General features: G+C 37.3%; 1 protein-coding gene across 1 annotated transcript; it reads right to left on the bottom strand.

The window, feature by feature from the left end:
• Window positions 1–1,489: 1,489 nt before the first annotated feature.
• On the bottom strand, window positions 1,490–17,749 carry LAPTM4A (lysosomal protein transmembrane 4 alpha). The gene is made up of 7 exons (XM_081264669.1): window positions 17,485–17,749; window positions 8,727–8,847; window positions 6,013–6,089; window positions 5,789–5,911; window positions 3,739–3,834; window positions 3,103–3,201; window positions 1,490–2,110 (listed from the first exon to the last, which is right to left on the bottom strand). The coding sequence occupies exons 1-7, from the start codon at window positions 17,593–17,595 to the stop codon at window positions 2,036–2,038; spliced, it is 702 nt and encodes a 233-aa protein (XP_081120795.1). The 5' UTR covers window positions 17,596–17,749; the 3' UTR covers window positions 1,490–2,035.
• Window positions 17,750–18,643: the final 894 nt, after the last annotated feature.

The raw sequence follows: 18,643 nt of genomic DNA, 5'->3' as shown, positions 1-18,643 counted from the left end.
ACCCAATCATTTCCATTCCAAGCTTTTTTGCATTCATACTTGGAACTTTTGGGGGACAACTCATATCTAAACCGTAGCTAACATTTATTTATTGCTTAGTGTGGTCCTTAACACAGAATTTAATCACTACAAAAATTTGGTATATCTCATATGAGGCTTCCATTTCAGTTTTTATGCAGATACAAGTGAGTCCAGCAGAAGACTCATCCTTGATTATCAAATATTCTACCACTACAGATATCAGAAAAAGGTCTTGCACTATGGGAAACTGGGTATATTCCCAGATATTTCCTTTCTAAAATAAGCTGGTTTTCTGTTTGGTATTGCATTTACAATTCTACTCTCCCTTTCAAAGACGTGCACTTCTCCATGTGTTCATATGGTGTGTATAAAGTCACTACTGCTGGATTCTTAGCAAGATGAAAGTTTTCCAGGGCAAAATTTAAATTGTGGTACCCATAAATTGCAGTTTGCTTTTTCTTTGGTTCCCCAACCTCTTTTTAAAAGCTGTATACATTCAAGATGTGCAACATGCTCTTTTCATATACATAACAAAGTGATTACTACTCCATCACTTTCTATGGCTACCTGTGTTGTGGTAAGAGAATACCCACTTAGAAATTCACGTATATATAAACTATAGTCCTTGCACTACACCATCAGATCTCTAGGTTTATTCATTGGATGTCTAGACTTATCGGTTTCCCTCTGATCTGATCAATCAACTGATGCATTTTAATTTGAATTATTCTTCTTGAAGTAATTCATCACCTAGTGAAAGGATTATAACACAAAACCACAGGTTGGTACAGTAATCACATTTTTTTAGCAAACCATCAACATTAGATATTTCTGGCCTGATTCAAGAAATATCTTCACTTTAACTTCAAGGAGTAGTCCTCCACTGTTGGATTAAAAATGCTTCCAAAATAAGCCTAGCTTTGTATCCATACATTACAGGAGTCTGAGTACAGTCACAAACCACATGCTTCTTTCAAGCAGACTACGTATATTACCATCGTCTCGTAAGATTCGAATGGAAGTGAAAAAACGATCACCTGGTGACATGCTGTAGCTCTTGAAACATCCAGGGCAATGCAGTGTGCATTCGTCTGCAGCCAATGCTGGTGTAAACAAATCCACCAATTTGCCAATCATGTAAAATAGCACAATTATGTACAATAACCCTTGATAATGACTAGATTACTGGTTTATGTATTTACTACACTTGTTATTTTAGAATGTATTCCTACTTTAAAAAAATGTATGCTGACAGCAGCTTTGTATCTTGACTATAATTAAGAGGCACACTGAGTGACTGGCCTATACCACCAAGGTTTGTGGGAGCACACTCTGATGTTCATACAAGGAAATCACCTCCCTAATCACTTCTAAGAATGTATCTGTCATTAAGCTCAGGTTATGACTGTATATTGTAACAGAAAATTTGGATTTTATCTACAAAAAAAGTTTTGAAAAATGACAATAGTAAATATTTAAGAGATTTATTAAAGCATCTTATCACAAAGATGGAAACATACAAATTAGAAACATGCAATCATCATCTTCCACGGTCCAGTCAAATGTTATATATCTTTCCTGTTTTCACAGCTAGCTGAAAACTTCAGATCTTATACCCAATTCACTCATCCTGAATACTGAATTCAATCTTCCTGAAATTATCCAGGGCAGCAAATAACCAAGATACAAACCATTATATAAAGAAAGTGCAAAGTTAAAAAAGAAAATATGTGGAGAATACTCCCTCCCCACCCCCAGTTAAAGGCATACAATGGCACTTTGTTCTTTTTATGCTAGATTGTCTTTGAAAAGTATTAAATTGTAATAGTCTTAACAAAAAACAAAAAGACTTAATGAATGTCCAAAAAGCTTCTTAGTGTTTGAAAATAAATGCTTAGACAAAAGACAATGTATTTTGTATCAAACAAGTTTGAAGAGCCCTGTAATGCAGCACTCTGTAAAATAAACAAGACAAGAAGCTGGTATAGGGTTTATTGACAGAGGCAGAGCGTCTTCAGGCAGGTAAGTAAGGAGGCGGTGGTTCCTTCTCGGGCATCTTCACTGCCATTTCGTAGGTTGGCAAAACATACTAAAAAGACAGAAAAAAACTACATGAAACTTGAAATTCTTTCTGAAATGATTTTCAGCTTTCATACTATCTCCTAATAAAGGTACACAAACCTACAGAGAAGAGCAGAAGAAACTGTTAGCTCAACAATTCCCAGGAATAGAGATGCCTGAAAAACAGGCAACTTTCCATGCAACTGAGATCTGACCTATGTTTGCTAGACATGATGGATCAAGGCTGGAAACAACAAGAATTTTAACTCTAATTCTGACCAACTCTGAGGCAACAAGGATTTCTTGACAGGCAGTAGTTGTCCCTGCTCTCCCCTTGTTCCAATAAAGTATCAGTGCCAATGACACCTCAGGAATTGAGGATTTGGGTGACAGGGCCTCACTGAACCACACTATAGGAAGCCTCCAGTAAGAGGCTGGAGTCTGTTTCATCAGAATCTGTAGTCAAAGGAGCATGAACCTCCACCATGTCCTCTAGGGTGCCAGGCATATCTTTATAGGGAGGTGGCATTCTAACCTTGTGTTGAAAATCTGGAAAGATAGTCTGATAGCAATTAGAGGGCTCCCAGACACAGTCCTCCTCAACAGACTATAGAACCCACCAGTCATTGCCCCACAGACAGATTAGCTCCTCCTTGGATCACAGGGTTTGTTTTTTAAACAATGTAAATTTCAGTTAACAGTATTCTAATCCATCCACAGAAACCCCACAGGCTAAACACGCTTAGCACAGTTGTTTCTATCTTATGCCGCCCACAAACACAGCACTCACGGGGACCACTAATGAGTAAACTTAACAGAAACTAGACACAATGGGCAGTGTAGGGACTGTCTAGCCTGTGTACCCAGGATTCCAACTGGGAAATGCTAAATCCTATGGAATTTAAGCTATTCATGCCCCAAACCAGAGTCATGGCACAGAAAAGAAAGTTAAAACTTCACGTTCTTTTGGAACCATTAATAATGGCTAGCATTATTTTAACAAAAGAAACAGCAGTTAACCTGTGGAGGTGCTTCAAAGGCAGGGTACACAGCAATCTCTGGCACATTTCTGTTGTTGATATATTTGTAGCAGTTCCAAACACAGTTAATTAGATAAGCCTGAAAAGATAAGAGACAAAATTTACCAAAAACTAAACAGATTACATTTTACCAATACAAACAAAAGCTGAGTGTGGTAACATGGCTTTTAAATGCAGGTGACATCCAACACTGTCCCACCATGTTCTCCATCAGAACCTAGCACCAGACAGGCCCTTTTCAATTCCTGGTTCTCATTTAAATGTCAGAAGTTTCCTAAAGAAACAAGAGTTGGGGTTTCAACTTAGGTCTATTAACCCCTGTGTTGCAAAGGAAATTCTGGGGTTGCGAATGCTGGAAATTGTAACAGATTTCCAATACAAATCATGAACCACTTTCAAAAACAGAAAAATTTCTTCACTTGTGGAATTATCTTAACACTTTCAACCCTTCTCTGGCAACAAGACAGAGGATGCTTCTGGAAGCTACCTCTACTACTTTTAAACATTGTCACCATAAGTCCTCAAGCTACTGTGTCCTCTGAGGAGATAAGGCAATGAAAAGGTTATGATAGGCAGTGTTAAGTCTCACCAGCTACCTATAGATTTAGCAACTTACCTTAAAAATGATAAATACCACAAAGAACACAAGAACAATGAATAGCAGGCAGCTGGAGTCCAATGCCAGGAGGTCATCTTTGTAGGGAAAATCAGGCTATTAAAAAACAGACATACACAAGCAATTTACAATTCAGTCAGGGCACCTGGACTCTGTAATAATCTAGGGAGCATTTTAAGAAAACAAACAAAAGCTGGGTGTGGTGATGCATGGCTTGGGAGGCTAAGGTGGGAGGATCTCAGTCTCAGCAACCTAGCAAATCCCTGAGTAATTCAGGATTACTGTCTCTAAATAAAAAATTCAGGATGTGGCTCAGTGCTCAGTGCTGGGTTCAATCCCCAGTACCAAATAAGATAAAATAAAAGGCACCAAAGTCAGAAGTGATAGTCTAATAAAACTTTATAAACAGGTTTCAACTCAAAGTGCTTTTAAGTCCCATTATCTTTAATTACTTTAAAATACACTTGTTTAAATATCCAGAATATTCCTTAAATAGTCCAAACTAAGCTTATTTTCTCCTAACTTTCTATGAAGTAATATGAAGATGTTGTCTGGGATAATGAATTAAAGCTGTCACACAGTCACAATAAGAAACTTAGACTGATACTGTATAGTGGAGCAGGTGACACTGGGCTGAAGTGGCTAAGTAGGACTTTCCTGAAAGAGTTTTGAAAGGAGGTGTGGAATCTGTTTTTATAGCTAAAAACTATAAATGCCTATAAAGACAAAACACCATCGTGCTGGTATTTGGTAAAATACAACCTCCTATATGGAACCCAGGATTTGTCCCTAGGTCAGTAAATCAGTAGGTACTGAGATGTACCTAACTCCATTAGGCAGTTAGTCCTGGAGAAAATAATTTTTCTGAAAGTAGTTTGTCTCAACTCTTCATCAGGCAAAAAGAAGGCACTCCACAGGTCAAAGAGCCAGGCACAACTATACAATTTACTGTAGACATACTATGTTCTACTGAGAAGGATCAGCTATATTCATTCAAATACTCAACCTTGGCTGAGAGCAAAGCAATGAGCTAAGTGTGGAGAGAAAGCATTAGAAAAGAAGTCAGGATTTATAAGCTGGCCAACAAAGGCAATACATGAGATTAAGTGAATCAAATAGAGGTGGGGAGATGGTGGATAAAAGGAAGAACAAATTCATTTTGTACCTTTGCATGTACTGAATGTAGCCAGTGCGTGGGAGAAGGCTATGCTAAGGTTGTTAGACTAAAAGGCAGGGGCCCCACTTGTGATTTTTTAGCCAGAGATGACATGACCAGGGAACAGTTCTTAGGAAGCTTCTAACTACAGGTGATCAAGCCACAGGCCTTGTCCCCAGCTACTCTCTTCTGCTTCAACATCTGCTGCTTTCGCACCTGCCATCTGTGTGCCGGCCACCATGGCCATCTCTCAGTTCCTTGACTGTACCATGTTCCTTCTTGCCTCAAGGACTCATATTTCTCTAGAACATTTTCATCATCTCTCTGGACTCCACACCTCCTTTCAAAACTCTTTCAGGAAAGTCCTACTTGGCTACTTCAGCCCAGTGTTACCTGCCCCACTATACAGCATTAATCTAAGTTCTTATTGTGACTGTGTGACAGCTCTAATTCATTATCCCAGACAACATCTTCATATATCTTAATACCCCAAACACATCGTATGGTCCCTAAAGTGAGGGAAGTCAACTTTGTGTTCACACCATTCACCAATGATGTCTGGCATAGGGCTAAGAACATCATAGGCACTCAGCTGTTTGCTATGAATGTCTATAAAAACAAAACACCATCATTTAATGAGCGCCAAATACGGTCAAATTATTATACCTGTAGTATATAGTTTAAAAAAACCACTGAATTACTTCTTCCACATGACCCACCTTTAAGAATTTGCAATACTGTACTGTATTTTCATCTTATCAGATTTTAACATAACACTTACTTTAAGACACTTGAAAAAACATGGGGGTACTTAAAACAGTAAGGATATCTCAGAATAGCAATTAAAATATTCTACTTAAAATAAAAAAAATAGTTTAATTAACACAAACTTACTAATTGATCCAGATATTCTTTGATTCTTGGCAAATAAGTGAGAGAACTGATAGCAACCAGACAACTGAGAACAAAGTCAAAAAGCCGATAACAGAAGAATGGAATCAGCCAACCCACTTGATACTACAGAAGAAAATGAACACAGATTTTTAGCAAATGTATGAAATAACTAAGCAGATTCAGTAAAGTTCAAACTCTAAAAGCTGAAAAGACGGCATACTTACAGAAATTGCTCCATATACCAGCATTGAACTGATGATAAACATAAGAACAGAGACGGCAAAAAGGACACAGGCATTATCTAAGAAAACAAAAACAAATATCAATTAAGCTACTTATACAACAAAACAAAATACTTTATTAAAAAAAACAAAACATTTTACAGTTAGCCAAAAGGGTTAAAATGTAAACATTTTCAAAATTAGCTATGAAAAGATCAAGGGCCAAGCAAGACAGGAAAACAACAAAACACACCTAAGTCTCAGAATTAAAAAATGAATCTTGAGAAACTTATTCAAGCTCTTATTTGTTAATTGCTACAATAATCTCTAATATTTGTTTAGGGTGCACAAGAACTACGTGGCCTGCTAGGAAGACAGGTGCCTATGCCTTTACAAGTTCAAAAATCTGAAGATGTGCAAACAGGAAAATACAACATGGCAAGTGCTGTACCAGAAGCAGGAACGATGAGCTCGGCCTCGAAAATCATGAAAACATATGAAAGAAATGACGTAAGTTTGGTCTTGTGACATGAATAGGGTTTAACTGGAAGGAAAACCTGGTATTTGCTGTATTAAACAGAAAACTATAGTGGCTACCTCTTGCCTCAGGTAAAATGTCACCTGAAATTCAGGTTTCCATTAATTCCTCCTCCCAAACATTTAAATTCATTACTCCTGCACTCTGGCTTCTCTGTACATGCAGATCTATTTTCTTCTTGGTGCCTCAATTCTTTCTCCAGAGTGTTCCATCCCTCCCTCTATTAACCCACGTTCACTAATTTTTTTAGAAAGGACTCAAACCACACTTGATTTTTAATTTTTCTGGCACACATCTATAATTAATTTTGTAACTACAGAGAGATATTAAGAAACTGAAGGACATTAGTAATAATGATTAAAATTACTACTAAATTTTCATATCACTGGATACATTATATATATATATAATCTCACCACTGAGCAGTACAAACATCCTCAGTATTTGGCACTAAATATCAGATCTCTTATCTTTTCTTGAGGAATATTGAATAGCGGAATACTAAGGATTTAAAGGACTTTTCTGCTGTAGGACACAGAATGTCACTTATAAGAATTCAGTTATAAACAAAATGTGAAGTTCAACAGGATATTGGTATTAACAAACTTCGAAGTTTTGAATTCAAATAATCCATTTTTAAGAATCTGTTATGGGAAACTGCATGCTTATTTTGATTTCTGAAGTTCTGAAACAATGATGTTCAGAATCCTTCACTGGATTAATAAATAACAAGGCATCTAATGCCTGCAATGACAGACACTCCAGTACTTGTGAATTAATAAAACAAACAAAACATAAGGGTTAAACAAAAACTTCAGGATTCCAACCACTGTGACATTCACGGTCTCCCCGTAGCTAACACATTTCCAAAGCGAAAGTGGATGAGGTTAGATGCATATTTGAAAAAGAGCTTGCATAGGTTGTGAAAGTGATTTGTGTATATTGACTGCCAATCCTGTTTAGCTGAGTAGAAATAATCACAAAAATCATTATTTAAAATTGGTCATCAAGTCAATGATCAGTAATTTATTGGGTTTGTGGAAAAGTCATCCAAAGAAACAAAAACTATCATACAACTAAGAACTATAAATTTTTATTCTCTTAAAAATAGGGGCTTTAGTACAATTATAATCAACAAAATATAATAATGAATGCCATCTGATTTCCTTTAAAGCAGTTAGAATATTCACGAAATATGTGGTAAACCCACGACTTTACAGATATAGCCCAGTAAGCATTTCAATAAACATTAAATCCCTTTTCTATATCTCATTTTTAGAGAAACACACATGCCAGGGTAAATGATGACATTGGCAGGTTAATTAAAATTTTATGACCCAGAGTAAAATTTTGAATTTATAAAAAATAGCTGAAATTTTTTACTGTTCTTTTGGGTTTTCAAATAAAAACAGACTATTGGGAAAAAATAAATGCCAAAAAGGACTATTTATAATATGTTCTTGTTATTTCTCCTACCACAGTTGACAAAACAATTAAAGAATTTAATCTAAGAAGAATCACTTTTTAAAAAACCATTGAAAAATCATTTCTTAAAAAATCACTTTCAAAAGCTGCTTTCGTACTACGTTATATGACAGTCACAAAATTCTTCTTGGCTCCTGGAAAATGAAGTTAGCCCTGTAACAATACAAACCTTCATTAATGGATCATTGAAGGCCATAAATGTAATGTAACTCAGAACTTCACATTAAGAGGTAATACAACTAAAAATCTGAGAATTAAGATCCTATAATATAACATATACATGTGAATGGGAAATAATTTGTATTATATGTATTTTGTAATAGTACATTTGCTCCATTGGCAAATCTCCCATACCAACTACATTTGTTGGCTAGAGCTCAAAGATTTACATTTCACTTTTATTTCTCTCTTCCTCCTGTAGAGGTACACAACTACGCAACTCACAAAAATGTAGTCCATTAAATCTTCTGACATAAATGCTTACCAAAAATCTTTGAAAAAACTCACCAAAATACTTTCCTGTGTCAGTGAGTAGTTTAAACATCACTGAGCTTATGTTAACCTTATTATGCAACTTATTTAATCTTTTGAAGCATAATTTAATCAATCTTGCTCTAAATAACATATACATACAAATTAAACTGGCTTTATAGATTTTTAGAAGGGAATATTTTGTTTTCAACTAAATACCTACCGGCCATTCTCTCAGATGAATAGTAATTTCCAATGACTTCATACTGAATGTTGACAGCTGGCATTGAGTTTGGATGAGTCACCTCTACAGTCAGCAAAATTGCCATCAACAGGTTTACCACCTGTGAAAGATAACATTTTATCAAATACATTACTATTGAAAAAGTCTTTAGCAAAATTTCTAGATGTTGTTCCACATTGAAAATTGTTTTAAAGTAACAAAGATAAAAAATGGTAGGGGCCAACCTGAGATAAAGGATATGCAATTACCACTATGAAAATAATTTAAAAATAAATTATTTTATCAAGTACAGATTTAATATTAAAAGATATAATGCTAAACCCTATGTTAATATCAATACACCGGAATAAAATGGCACAAAAATTAAAACTAGGGAATTATTACAAACTTCTCCTGTTCAGAGGCACATATTCATTCCTATATGAATCTCAGAATTTCTATGTCTGAAGAAGCTACAGTTGATTTAGATGCCTGAAACCACTCCACAGCATCCCTAGCCACTGCCAAGAGAGCTCATTTCCTCTGGAGATCAATATTCCTTTGGAGTTGCATAATAAGGCTTTCACTATGCCACTTAACTTTCACCTACTGGTCTTAATTAATTCTATGATTTTTGAGTCAATGTGCTCCCCTAAATACTGTCTTTTCTAGAATAAACATTTAGGTCCTTTAATGATTCCTCTACCTGGCATGTTTTTCTGCTACTCCACTATTTCTCTTTTGCACTCCTCCTTTCATAAGCTCTATTTGAGGCACACACTATCAAAATGAGCTAAGATCAAGCATCATCAGAATACAAATCTCAGCTCCCCATTCTAGCTAACAAATTTCAATTAATGCAACATGAAATTGCACTGGCTTTATAAATTTACTGAATATCAGGTAAGAGTTAACTCCCTAAAATATCTAGCTTTTTTCTACACTTGACCCTGCTAAGTTACCAGCTGTTAACTGATACGTACAGATGGATTCAGAGGCCCAAGTACAGGTCTTAATGTTATTTGTAACTGAATTTCATTTTATTACATTCTTGTCCATCATGATTTTCTGGATTTGGATTTTGACATTCTAAACATTTACTTTCTCAGCTTTCTGCATTTGATTATATGATCAGCACTGCCTTTAAGTGCTCAGAATCAGTCGTGTTAATGATTCAATATAAAAATCTTATGAGGATGAGAATTAGCCTTCTCTAAAGTTTACGGGCTTTACCATTGAGCTACATCCCCAGTCCTTTTTAATTTTTTATTTTGAGACAGGGTTTCACGAAGTTGCCCAGGATGACCTTGAACCTGCCATCCTCCTGCCTCCCCTCCTGAGCTGCTGAGATTTCTGATTAGAACCATTATAATTGAGCTGAGATGATAATCTCACTGAGGTTTTGATTAGCATTTCCCTGATGATTAGTAAGGAAGAACTTTTTTTCATATATTTCTTGGCCATTTCTATATCTTCTGAGAAATAACTATTCAGATCCTTTTTCCATTTTTAGATTATTTGCTTTTGCTGTTGTCTGAGTTCCTTATGTATTTTGGATATTAAATCTCTTATCAGTTTGCAATTATTTTCTCCATTCTGAATGCTGTCTCTTCACTCTGTTGATATTTCTTTTATTGTAGTTTTTATTTGATGTAATTCCATTTGCTTATTTTTTTCTTTTGTTGCCTGATTACATTCTTGTCCAAAACATTGTCCAGACTGTCAGTGTTTTCCCGTATTTTCTTCTAGTACTTTTATAATTTCGGGTTTTACATTTAAGCCTCTAATCCATTTTAAGGGTTTTTTTTGTTTGTTGGTTCATGGTGAGAGTTAGGGGTGTAATCTTATTCTTTTATACGTGGACATCCAGTTTTCCTAGTATCATTTATTGAAGGTTGTGTTACCCAGATGTGTTCTTAGCTCATTGGTTAAAAATCACTTGGCTGTTAAGTGTGTGCACTTATTTGGGGGTTTTTATTCTGTTCTATCAGTCTGTTTCTATTTTTATACAGTACCACGATGTTTTGGTTACTACTGCTTTTAAGTATATTTTGAAGTTGAGTAGTATCATGCCTCCAGCTTTGTTCATTTTTGCTCAAGACTGCTATATGATCTTTTGTAGTTCCATGTAAATTTTAGGATTTTTCCATTTCAGCGAAAGATGACATTATTTTTTAAAATATTTATTTACTTATTTTTTTTTTTTTTTAGTTTTCGGCGGACACAACATCTTTGTTTGTATGTGGTGCTGAGGATGGAACCCGGGCCGCACGCATGCCAGGCGAGCATGCTACCGCTTGAGCCACATCCCCAGCCCAAGATGACATTATTTTAATAAGGGCTGCATTAAATCTCTAATGGCCTTGGCAGTTTGGACATTTTAACAATACTAATTCTTCCAATCCATAAACACAAGGAGTCTTTCTATTTGTTTTCTCTTCAATTTCTTCCATCAGCATCTTATAGTTTTCACTGTTGAGGTCTTTCACCTTGGCTTTTTGTTTTGTGTAGCTACTGTAAATAGATAGTTCACTACTGGCATATAGGAACGCTACTGATTTTTCTAAATTGATTTATATCATGAAGCTCTACTAATTTAATTTTAAAAAGTTTTCTCAAGGTACTTATGATTTTCTACATATATGACTCTGTCATCTGCAAACAGGGACAATTTGACTTCCTCCTTCCCAATTTGTATGTTCTTTATTCCTTTCTCTTACTTGACTGCTCTAGCTAAGACTCCTCCTACTTCATTGAACTAAAGGATTAAAGCAGGCATCCCATCTGGCTGCAGATCTTACCATCCAGCATGTATTAGCTGTTGGTTTATCACATGTGGCCCTCACTATGTTGAGGTATTTTCCTCCTATACCTAATTTGTTGAATTTTTATAATGAAAAGATAATGAATTTTATCAAATGTTTCTGTATCTATTAAAACACTCATTATGGGTTTTGTCCTTGATTCTGTTGATATATCACACTTCTATCTGCATGCTGAACCATCCTTGCATCCATAGGATGAACCCACTTGATCACAGTGAATTAATTATCTTTTAATGTGCTGATGAATTTGGTTTGTGTTTTGTTAAGAATTTTTGCAATGTTTATCAAGAACACACCCTGTAGTTTTTTTTGTGAGCATCTCTATCTCATTTTGATCAAGGTGATACTGACAATGTAGACCGAGTTTGGCAGAATTCCTTTCAATTTTCTAAAATAATTTGCAAAGAGTTGGTATTAATTCTTCTTCAAGCATTCTACAAAATTCAGCAGTGGAAAAATTATTCATTTCTAGGTTTTCCAATTCGAATACAGTTGTTAAGAGTCTCTTGTGATCCTTTGTATTTTTGTAATATCAATTGTAATGTTTCCCTTTTCATCTCTGAGTCTTTTTTTTCTTAGACTAAGGCTTTGCCAATTTTGTTTACCTTTTCAAAAAAATCAACTCCTTTTTTGGTCTATTTTTGTCTCTATTTCTTCTCTGATCTTTACTATTCTCTTTTTCTACTGGCTTTGGGTTTAGTTCTTGTTTTTCTAGTTCCTTGAGAGGTAATGTTAGCTTTTTTGAGAATGTCCTACTATCTTGATATAAGCATTTACTGCTATAAATGTACCTCTCAGCACTGCTTTTGCTGCATTCCATAGGTTTTGGTAGTTTCCATTTTCATTTGTTAAGAAATGTTTTCATTTCCTCACCACCCAGGTTGTTCCAGGAGAATGGTGTTTAATTCTCATGACTTCCATTGTTCCTCCTATTATTATCTCTAGTTTTATGGACTGTCAATAGGAAAGGTGTTTTTTTAATTTTGTTTTAATTAGTTACACATGACAGTACAATGATCTTGACATATCATACATTTGAATCAGATGGGGTATAATTTCTCATTTTTCTGAGTGTACAGGTAGCAGAATCACATTGGTCATGCGGTCACTTAGATACATACAGCAATAATAATGTCTATTTTATTCTGCTGTCCTTCCTTTCCCCCCTTCCCCTCCCAGCACTTCTCTCTACTCAATCACATACTTCTTTTTTTTTCCCCTCACTTTGTCATACATGTATTCTGTATAACGATGAGGGTCTCCTTCTCCCTCCCTTTCCCTCCCACCTCTCTTCCCTATTTAATGATAATCTTTTTCTTATGCTCTTCCTCCCTACCCAATTTTGAGTCACCCCCCCCCCAAATCAGAGAAGACATTCAGGGAAAGTTTTTTTGATAGGATTTACTTTTTAAAAATTTGTTAGGACTTGATTTGTGGCCCAACATATGATATATCCTGGAGAATGGGGTACTTTAAAAAAAATCATTATTTTAAATAATATACTGCTTCAAGCACCATGATAAGGGTTTTACAGGCAGACAGCACCTCTAGGAGAATAGTCTACAAAACTAAGCAAAGAAGTGCTATTTAATAGAGACTAAAACTATCTTTAGAAGAAATTTTTAATGTATATAAAAAAGTATTGTTGTGGGGCTGGAGTTTGGCTCAGTGGTAGAGCACTTGCCTGGCATGTGTGAGGCCCTTGGTTCGATCCTCAGCACCACATATAAATAATTTTAAAAAAAGATTCATTGGCAACTAAAAAAAAAAAGTATTGTTGTTTATTATTATGTGCAGTTACAACTGAGTTAATCCTGTTTTTTTTTTTTTTTGGCAAAGACAGTTTATTTCATGAATGTTTAATGGGTACCTCAAATGTTCTAAATAATAAGTTAGCTAGTATACACATTTTCCCCCTCCTCCCTTCAAAGAGGACTTTGTTTTTTCTTTTTTTGTTGTGCTGGGACTCAGCACCATAGGCATGCTAGGCAAGTGTTCTACCACTGAGCTACATGCTACATCCCTAGTCCTGGAGGACATCTGATGTGAGAAATAAGAAAAAAGATAATATACTAATGTTTAATAATTATATACAGTAGGTATTTAGAAACTTTGCCAAGTACACAGTGAGGAAACCAGATCCCCTCTAGCTAGGAAGTACAGAAAGTTTTACCATAAAAATATATGAGCTAACCATTAAAAAATTATCTGGAATTAGCAAATGTTGTTAATAGTTGAGGTGGGTGATGAGTAAACAGAGACTTCTATTTCTCTACCTTTGCATGTCTGAAAATTTCCTAAATAAAGTCTTTAAAAAGCGATTTGGGGAAGAGCAGTTCAGGGGAAGAAAGAGCATGTTCAATGGCACTGAAGCACAAAACAGCAGGTGCAAGGGAAGACACTAGCTTCAAGCTCTACTTATTTAGAGGAGTTGGGTGAGGACTGGAGAGGACACTGCTTGAGGCAATCTGTCTTCACTTCTCTTCCTAGTACCTAAAATTAGATTATTTATAGAGATGCTCAGGAAAAAATAGCTATATATTAAGTCTTTCCAAGACTTAACATTACAAATGGATTTAATATTCCAAGACTTAACATTACAAGTTCTCAAAACATGTTCTTGTAGTATACTGTTAACTGTAAAGAAGGAAACTTTCTGCAGCTGATTTTTAAGCCCTTTTAAAATCATTCAATAAAAATTTGAGCCTATACCTCATTAGAAACTTGTTTAAAATAATCTGGTTTCAAATTATTTAATAAACAACAGAAAAAACAATTTTAGAACTGCAAGAATTTAAACTTGCACTCATTCTGAAATTTCTTCTTAACCAGGCATTAAGCCAGGCATGCTTTTTAAATCTGAAACACTTAACGTTAACACTTCAGGACCAGTACCTCTGGCACACGTAATTGGTCCTGGCTTTCTCTATGTCCCACAGAACTATTCAAAAACCTTACAATTAATATCTTAGTAGACAGAGTTATAGTCGCCTTAATACTACATTAGTAGAAGCTATAGCTAGAAAGCAATGATACTGGGCCAAACAGAGCCATTATCATAGTATCTAGTCCCAGCAGAGGAGGGCTGCAGTTTCAAGTTCCAAAAGCTTGAAAGGAATCATAACCTCAAAAGCCTTGGCCCAGGTAAACTGAAAAGATTCATAAATATTCTTATAGTGCCTCATCTGGAATGAAAAAAGAGCTACCATGGAGGCTAGGGAGTTAGGGAGGGAGAAAGGGTACCAGGACAAAGTAGTAAGGGAAGGAAGTGACATCCTACCTCACTAGGCCCCATCTTATTTTTCAGTCTTAGTAAAGTGTGGCAAAAAAATGCAGTTTGGACAAATCCTCTTTGTTTAGAGGTATGGGACTACATCTAAATGTTATTTGTGACCCAACTGGGTAGAAATTATCTTTATATGGCTATGGTACTTAAGTTACACTTTTGAAAGTCACCTGCAGTACTGTAATAAACCACCAATGACCTTTTTCCAGTTCTTAATCTGATTACAATCTGATATCACTGATCATTATCTCCTTCTCCTTTGTAATAACAAAGTGCTCTAAAGTGCTTTGAAATAACAAAAACATCTTAAGGGCAGATGTCGTGTTCAAGACAACATTTAGCAAGTAACAGAAATACACAAGATAACACAGGGCTCCTGACTTACTCCTGTGTATCTACCAAAACTTTCACACTGAAAATGGTCAATAAATCTTTTATTACTTCAAGACAGATCAATTGGTTTAAGTGGTTTACAACTGCTACTAACCTGAAAAGGTCCATGCAAAGTGAGAACACCTAGGGCAAGTTTTAAAAATTGTGAAATAAAGCATGGAACAAGATCTTCAACTGGGGGAACAGATTTAAATTCGCTCCCTATTTTATTAAGAATAAATGCCCTTACTAAAGTTTTACTCTCTGCACCTTGAGTTTCCTATTTACAACTTTTACTTTATCCTGCTCTTCTTTTCATTTTTATAAGCTAAAGTCAACAGTGTAAAAAAATCTGCCTGGAATAGAGTGGAAAGAAATACAGCCAATTACATTTGGATGGCTGAAATAGGGACCACAGTTATTTTCTTCTTGAGGAGTTAGAAGTCCTTTGTTCTTTTGAGTGGAGGCAAGGATCTGAGAAGCAACAGGAAGTTTGCAGGAAGAGTCCCAGGCTGTTGGATGGACTCTTGCTAAGCAGGGGGGCAGGTCATTTTCTGGAGGTAATGGGGGTGGGGTAGAGTAAGAGACCAGAAAATCCTAAAGGTTTGAATTATTCATTTAGGGGAATGGAATACAGAGTTTACCAACAAACAAAAGAAATTAAGGATTCAGCCCCTTAGCAAATTGGAGAAGAAACAAAAGGAAGTTAGAAATACAACCTAACTGACTGTTATTAACTATTTGATGTCCAGTATTACAAATCAGTTAAAATATGGAAGAGCCAGTTTCTGAATGAAATGTGATATAATTATACAATACCAATAACCCGCCTTTTTCTGAATACAAAAGTACAAGAAACGTGAAAATAGGCTTAGCACATGCAAATAAACCTACACATTCAAGTTTTGCTATTTTCTTTTAAAATGTACATTAAAGAAGATTGCAAAAAAAATAAATAAATAAACAACAGGACAGTCAGGAACAATGTGGAGGTCAGATAGTCCTTGAGGGCCAAGAAACAATATCTGCCTGCCTGAAAATGATTTTCATCTGGTGTTTGCCCAAACTGTTACTAATGATTTCAAGACGCTGCGTGGGAAAGTAAGTACAGAAAAAGGCAAAAAGGAGTCTGGGATCAATCTCTCTTCTTTTGCAGTTCACATAATTATCAAAAACTGCACAGTATCACCAATACCACTTCCTCCACCCACACACAAAATCAGTCATTAGGGAAAGTAGCTGAGTCGACAACATACGATGCTAGTCAAAGCATCTGTAAAGTCGTAATAACTTAAAACTACCTAAACAGAATCACATTTTTAGACGTCACAGGCAAATAGCTTTAATATGAACGGATACTGGAAAGACTGGTCAGAAATCACATAAGAATTACTAGTGAACCACTTAAATCAACAGAATTGCCCATCTGGTTATGACAGAATCATAAAGATCTTGCAAACCAGAGAATGCCTGCATGTTGTGGCCAGAATAGAACAGGCTCTCAACACAATGTTTCACAAAACCGGGAGCATCTGGTAAGAAAAGCAGGCAGGGGTTGGTTGCACCAGGGAAAAACTGATCAAGTGTAAATCCTGGCAAACTGGTATCGCCGCCAAGAGCTCTCAAATTCACAACAGAAGCCTTTCTGCTTACATCAAGGTCCAGGACACAAATGAAACTGGGTTATAGCTGGAGCTTTTTGCTTTCCCATCAGACTAGACAATGTTGAACGAGGCTGCACACATCACTACTTTTTTTTGGGGGGGGGGGGATTCCAAGGAGGGGCCGGAGTTGTAGCTCATGGAAGAGTGGTTGTCTTGCATATGAGGCACTGGGTTCGAGTCTCAGCACCATATGTAAATAAATAAAATAAGGGCCCATCAACAATATATATTTTAATCCCGGGGAGCACAAGGTGCGGAGGGAAGAGGGAACTGCCTTTCAGATGGCGGAAGTACAGAAACAATGACCGAATTCCCACCGAAATTTAGCAGCCCCCTCCCTCCATCCGCCTAGCCTCGTCTCTCCAAAGCCCACGTTCAACTTCTTGCCACGGAACTATCTCTTGGACAAGTCTCTCTCAAGGTCCCCAGACTCGATTAAGAGACAAAGCATTTAAAACAGGAGGAAAAAAAAAAAACTTCCCCTCCTCTCCCGCCCCACCCAACACCCCCGTCCCCAGCCCCACCCCTCCCGATTCGGCCCGGCGCCCCCCATTTCCCGCACATGCGCACTTCCCCGGGCGGCGAGGCCCTACCCGCCCGCCAGCCCTTACCATGTACCAGGTCCCCAGGATGATCGTCCCGGTGCGGACATGGCAACAGCCGCAGCACCGGGTGCTGTAGAACCGGTCGCTGCGGCTCCGCTTGAAAGTCATGGACACCATCGGGTATCTCGCGGGCCGCGTTCTTGGCCAGTCCCTGACAAAAGTTTTCCGCCCCGCGATTGAACCCAGGGAGCTCAGTCACAGTCTCCAAAGGCAAACGACGCGTCTTCACGCCCGCCCCTGGTCCGGGCCCTTGCCAGGTCTTTCGCGCCTGCGCAGTGAGCACTGAGCGCCACTCTCGCGCGACCTTCGCTTATCAGCTGTTCTTCCACCTTCCGCTGCCCGTAAGCCAATGAGGAACGGTGTATGGACCGGGTCTCCGATTGGGGAAAACCTGGAGATTGACAGGAACTCACGCCCAATAAGAAGTGCTACTCGCCTTAGCGGCATGTGGTCGGTGAGGGCAAGGGCTGCCTTGTGAGTCTAAGGTAGTTTGGGTTGATGGCAACCTGGTAGTTCACCATCCCTCAGAAAGCACCGGTAAGAAACATCTAGTGAGAGGAGGGAGAAATTCGGTGGAATGGATGGCAGAAAGTGGGCATAAGAGCCTTTCTGAGCGTTGTTGTCCTTGCCACGTTGTCTTTGTCACCGGACTAGGCCGCTCACGTGACCTGTGCGCGCGGCTCGATTGTTGAGCAGGAAGAGGGCGGTGCCTGTGGGGAACCCTGGAGCGGCCCTGCGCGCTCTCGCTGAAATTAAGGGCTTCCTGGAGGATAAAGGTTTAGAATTCTTCCCGCCCTTCCTCGTTCTGAAACCACCTTGGTGCGAGCAAAGAAATATCATCCCACCCTGTCAAAAGCAAAAGATTAAAGCAAACGAGAGCAAGATAAAGTGGAAGAACTGCTTAGCTGCTGGATTTTTACTATAAAGAGTGATCTTTTAAAAAGAAAAGTGAAACATTGAAATGGATCAAAAGATAGGTTACCTGTGTCTTCAAAGAAAACCCAGCCATAGTCTCACACATCCATCCAAGTATTCTGATTATATGGGGCACGTACCATTCTTTGTGCTCTATACATTAAGACTTGTTTATTACTGGACTTAATATTGAATCTTACCCATCTTTGGAAAAAGCCATTTAGCATCAATTTATACATTAATTTCCTAT

Source organism: Spermophilus citellus (genome assembly GCF_964194105.1).
Source record: "Spermophilus citellus genome assembly, chromosome: 13".
NCBI classification, from domain to species: Eukaryota; Metazoa; Chordata; class Mammalia; order Rodentia; family Sciuridae; genus Spermophilus; species Spermophilus citellus.
The sequence above is the reverse complement of the archived record's forward strand: the minus strand, read 5'-3'. Positions and strand labels throughout refer to the sequence as shown.